At 37.5% G+C, this 4702-nt stretch overlaps 1 protein-coding gene across 3 annotated transcripts; it reads left to right on the top strand.

Moving 5' to 3' along the window:
- Positions 1–222: 222 nt before the first annotated feature.
- On the top strand, positions 223–3596 carry LOC106307612 (serine/threonine-protein kinase AFC1). Of its 3 annotated transcripts, XM_013744608.1 has the most exons (14): positions 223–266; positions 367–442; positions 653–832; positions 988–1162; positions 1248–1274; positions 1363–1516; positions 1600–1666; positions 1770–1884; positions 2108–2199; positions 2327–2483; positions 2560–2624; positions 2699–2796; positions 2891–2996; positions 3093–3596. In XM_013744608.1, exons 3-14 carry the CDS (start codon positions 671–673, stop codon positions 3285–3287), a joined length of 1413 nt encoding a protein of 470 aa, XP_013600062.1. In that variant the 5' UTR covers positions 223–266; positions 367–442; positions 653–670; the 3' UTR covers positions 3288–3596. The 3 variants fall into 3 exon arrangements, with proteins under 3 accessions (XP_013600062.1, XP_013600063.1, XP_013600061.1); XM_013744609.1 differs by lacking the exon at positions 223–266 and having other exon boundaries at positions 273–442; positions 1618–1666; XM_013744607.1 differs by lacking the exon at positions 223–266 and having other exon boundaries at positions 273–442.
- The last annotated feature ends 1106 nt before the right edge of the window (positions 3597–4702 follow it).

Here is a 4702-nt window from a genome sequence, read left to right as displayed (position 1 = left end):
TTTTTTTCCTTCCTCAAAAAAAAAAAAAAAAAAAAAAAAAAAAAAAAATTGTCGGGATACAGTAACTTCCTGTCGTTTATTTAGTGGACAACATCGTGTTGTTTTTATAATATACTAACTAAACTCCGCATTGTTTGCAGCTGGGTATGATAAACTTCGTCTCGTTCTTTAGTTGATAGATATTTAATGAAAAGTAGGCCGTTAGGAAAAGCCCATTAAAATCTTCGTAATGCCTCTCTCTCCGTAGCCGTCTGTCTCCTCCCTTGGTTCGCTCGCTTTCTTCCTTCTGTTTTCTCTCTCTCTCTCTCTTATTATTTCTTTTCCCCTTGATATTTTGTTTGTTTTGTTGCTCGAATGACAATTTAGTGAAAGATAGCATTTCGTATTCCCGATCGTTTAAATTCAATCTGCGAGAAAGAGACAGAGAGAGAGAGATTTTACGGTTAGTTTCTAAGCTACATTAACTTTATACTCTTTTTTATATATATTTTTTCTGTTACTTTTCCCACCTTTTTTAGTTTTACCTATTGAAATAGATCTCACAATTGAAGATTTTCTAGGGTTTTTCGAATTTCAGAATCTTATCTTCTTGATTCGATTCGAACCCATCCTCAATTATCACTTTTCCTCAATGTTGGTTTTTTGATTTCAGCTCAGGATTTGCCCTTCAATGCAAAGCAGTTTGCATCGTGAGAAACCTAGCTCGATCGCGATGATCTTGGAAACTCACCGGAACATTGAATTCCCGCATCGGATCGTCGATAAGCGTCCGAGGAAACGGCCCCGATTGGCTTGGGATGCTGCGCCTCCTCCTCCTCCTCCTCCACCCACGGTAACGAATCGTCCTCATACCTACCCCAAAAAAGCGATACCTTGATTGATCCTTTTTTGCAATTCGATTCTTTTGTCTGTTCTTGTGGACCATACTTCGAATTGTGTTAAAAGTTTCGATTTTTAAGGACTGCTGGTGTGTTTGCATTGCTTCAGGTGTTTCATCCTCCGTTGTACTATGGTCAAGAGTTTGCGAGTGGAGTAGCTCCCAGTTTTGTGTACCCGAACATGTTTTATAATGGCTTTCCTCGTCAGGGCTCTCCTCCCTGGAGACCTGATGATAAAGACGGCCACTTTGTCTTTGTCGTTGGAGATTCTTTGACCCCACGATGTGAGTCTTATCTATCTGTTTCACTGACTCTATCATGGAGGTTAACTACGTTACACTGACATGCTCTGTTCTGTTGTGTGTGCAGATCAAATTCTCAGCAAAATGGGTGAAGGTTAGTTTACTTCTTTGCTTTTATGTTTATATAGTCCTTATTGGAGAAGATTTGTAATTTCATCATCTAATGGATTGTATTCTCACAGGTACATTTGGCCAAGTATTGGAATGTTTTGATAATAAAAACAAAGAAGCTGTGGCTATCAAAGTTATACGGTCTGTAAACAAGTATCGTGAAGCTGCTATGATTGAAATTGACGTGCTGCAGAGGCTTACAAGGCACGATGTTGGTGGTTCTCGGTGAGAATCTTTCTTTCCTTTTTTACTTATTCTTTGGTTAGTGTTAAGTTTTTTTTTTTTTTTTTTTTGCATTTTGGGATAAGCTCTTCCATTCCTTGCAGTTGTGTGCAAATACGGAATTGGTTTGACTATCGTAATCATATTTGTATTGTAAGTTCTGTTTATCCTTGATAAGTTTGAGGGGAAATCACGCCCTGAGTACTGTGTGTGAGTTAAAAGAAGTTGCGGATGGGTTTTAAATGGTTTTCAACAGGTGTTTGAGAAGCTTGGGCCAAGCTTATATGATTTTCTCCGCAAAAACAGCTACCGTTCATTTCCTATTGACCTTGTTCGGGAGCTTGGCAGACAACTTTTGGAGTCTGTAGCATGTGTGTGGACTATTCTCCTTGACCCATTCTTCTTTATAGTTGTCCATTAGTGCCATAAAAGTCATTTTGCTTTCTGTTACAAGACTTAGGCATTAGTGATTATTTCTTAATGTTTCTCTTTTGTTACTGCAGTTTCCATGGAATCCAAATTTTGATTCGACAGTATTTCTGGAGACTTTTGTTTGCTAAGTGTACTGAGACTTTTCTCATTCTATTCTGACAGATATGCACGATTTACGGCTGATTCACACAGATTTGAAGCCGGAGAACATTCTTCTGGTGTCGTCTGAATATATAAAAATACCTGATTATAAGGTGAGTAATCAAATCATCTTTTAGCTGGACGCATTTAGGTTCATGGCTTGTGTGATATGTATCAGTGAAGGAACTAGTATAACTCAAGTTGGTTATCTTTTTTTCCTTCGTGGTCATGAAAATCTAGTTTATATCACGACCCACGAAAGATGGATCATACTTCAAGAATCTGCCAAAGTCAAGTGCCATAAAGCTCATTGATTTTGGAAGTACAACCTTTGAACATCAAGACCATAACTATATCGTATCCACAAGGCATTACCGCGCACCAGAAGTTATCCTAGGTAAACTTAATAACTCTTATGACTTTTTGACACCTCTGTGTACATAATATTTTAATAGTATGGAACTTTGTTGCAGGGGTTGGATGGAACTATCCATGTGACCTGTGGAGTATTGGTTGCATACTTGTTGAACTTTGTTCGGTGAGTAACTTTCTCTTGTTTTTTATGTTTCATCTGTGTAGATAATATATATGTTTTCTGAATAAATTTTGCAGGGAGAGGCGCTTTTCCAAACGCATGAAAACTTGGAACATTTGGCCATGATGGAAAGGGTCCTAGGACCATTGCCACCTCATATGGTGCTCAGAGCCGAGTAAGAACTACAAGTCAAATCCTATTAACAGCAGAGGATATGAAAGTGAATTTTTTTAATTTCTTATATGAAAATCAAAACGGTTCTCCTGCAGCCGGCGCTCGGAGAGATACTTCAGGCGAGGTGCAAAGTTAGATTGGCCTGAAGGTGCGACGTCGAGAGACAGCTTGAAAGCAGTGTGGAAACTTCCCCGGTTACCGGTAACTAATCTCTTTTAAGTATCGAAATTAAATAACTTTGGAATTGACATTAACTCATCTGTGCTGGACACCATGTTTTAATTGAACCTTCTGCAGAACTTGATCATGCAGCATGTGGATCACTCGGCGGGTGATCTGATAGATCTGTTACAAGGGTTGCTTAGATATGATCCAGCGGTGAGGCTCAAGGCAAGAGAAGCACTGAACCATCCCTTCTTCACACGAAGCCGAGAACAGAGTATTCCCTTTAACCCAAACCCTGGTCCATTTTTATATAACCACAAGAACTAGTAAAAGAAGAAACAGCAGATGAATGTTTGGATTAAAAAAAAATCTGCAGCTTCTGGTTTCTTCACTTTTCTTGGGGTTTATTGTAGTCATGTTATACATAATTTCATGTATAGAAATGAAAAGAAAAGAAAAGAGGGAAAGGCCTGTGTACCTTAATTTCGTGTGTCTGTTATTTTTGTTTTCTTGGGTTCGGTCTCCCACCACCAAGGTTGTTCCGTAGCGGTTTGAAAGTGTTATTACAGTTACTTACACTCAAAGTCAATGTTACAATGTGTGCTTCATGATATTTATCTTAATCGAGTTGCGGGAGCGTGAGACTTAAAGCCCATCAAAGACGGAAACGCTATCGTATTTGTAATTTTGTATGAAGCAAACAGGTAGAGAATATTCGGAGAGCGCCGTCTGATTTCTGACCACGCCAATTTTGAAACCAAATAAAAATTGATTACAATCCACACCAAATTTTTAAAAATCATTTCTAGCTCTTAAAAATCAGTTATAGCTCGATGCCGCCGCTGAAGATTGAGAACCAGTGTGCTATCTTCTATAGCTTTCTCGAACTGATCAATCTTGAATCTTGAGGCAGCTCTATAATAGAGCCTCTATTACATAGCAAGAGGGCATTGGTGGGATCTTGAATCATAAAAGTTTTTGACCGGTATTTTTAAAGCTGTGATATACTATGAAATTTACCAGTTTATAGCCATAATATAAATCATTTTTAGAGTTATTATATTATGTTTGGAGCTTATTTAAAGTGTTTTTAAGGTCCATACATGTTTTAAAACAATGCGGAGATTATGAAGCATTTTATAGCTTATGGACGAGGAAACTCGTAGCGTCTCAATAAATCAGAAGTTAGAGTTGAGATTCAGAAGAAGTGTTGATCGACATTCTTTCTTGGTGTCGATTGACACTCGAGCGATTAGACGGGGCCCGACTTGATTCAAGCCGACTCAAACCTAGAAAATCCACATATTACCAGAATGCTATTGACCGGCTTTATACTTAGTATTTATAGTGTTTGCCATTATTTAGGCAAAACACCACCTTACACATTTATTCAACGCCATATTACTTAGGGCTTTTATTTAATAGTTTTTGGAGAGAACTCCTTCGAAGATTTGTATTGGAACTCTAACACTTTTACCTTATTTTATTTATGCAATTTATTTAGTCACTGATTACACTTTACTTTAACTATGTCTGAGTACTCATCTTGTTAGACTTAGGGTTCATTAAAGTTTTGGTGAATTATTGATAACATAGAACTGGTAGGATGATTTAATTAAGATCCTTCAACAGAATTGATCTTGTTGCTTGTGTTTTAAGCATTTAACTAGAACCCTGAATTTAAGATTATAAACATATACTCCCTCTGTTTTTATATGTAAGTAGTTTTAGCAAAATAAGTT

The sequence above is a fragment of the Brassica oleracea genome, chromosome C8 (assembly GCF_000695525.1).
Source record: "Brassica oleracea var. oleracea cultivar TO1000 chromosome C8, BOL, whole genome shotgun sequence".
In the NCBI taxonomy this organism is placed as follows: Eukaryota; Viridiplantae; Streptophyta; class Magnoliopsida; order Brassicales; family Brassicaceae; genus Brassica; species Brassica oleracea.
Note: the sequence above shows the minus strand (reverse complement) of the source record. Positions and strands in the feature narration are given on the sequence as shown.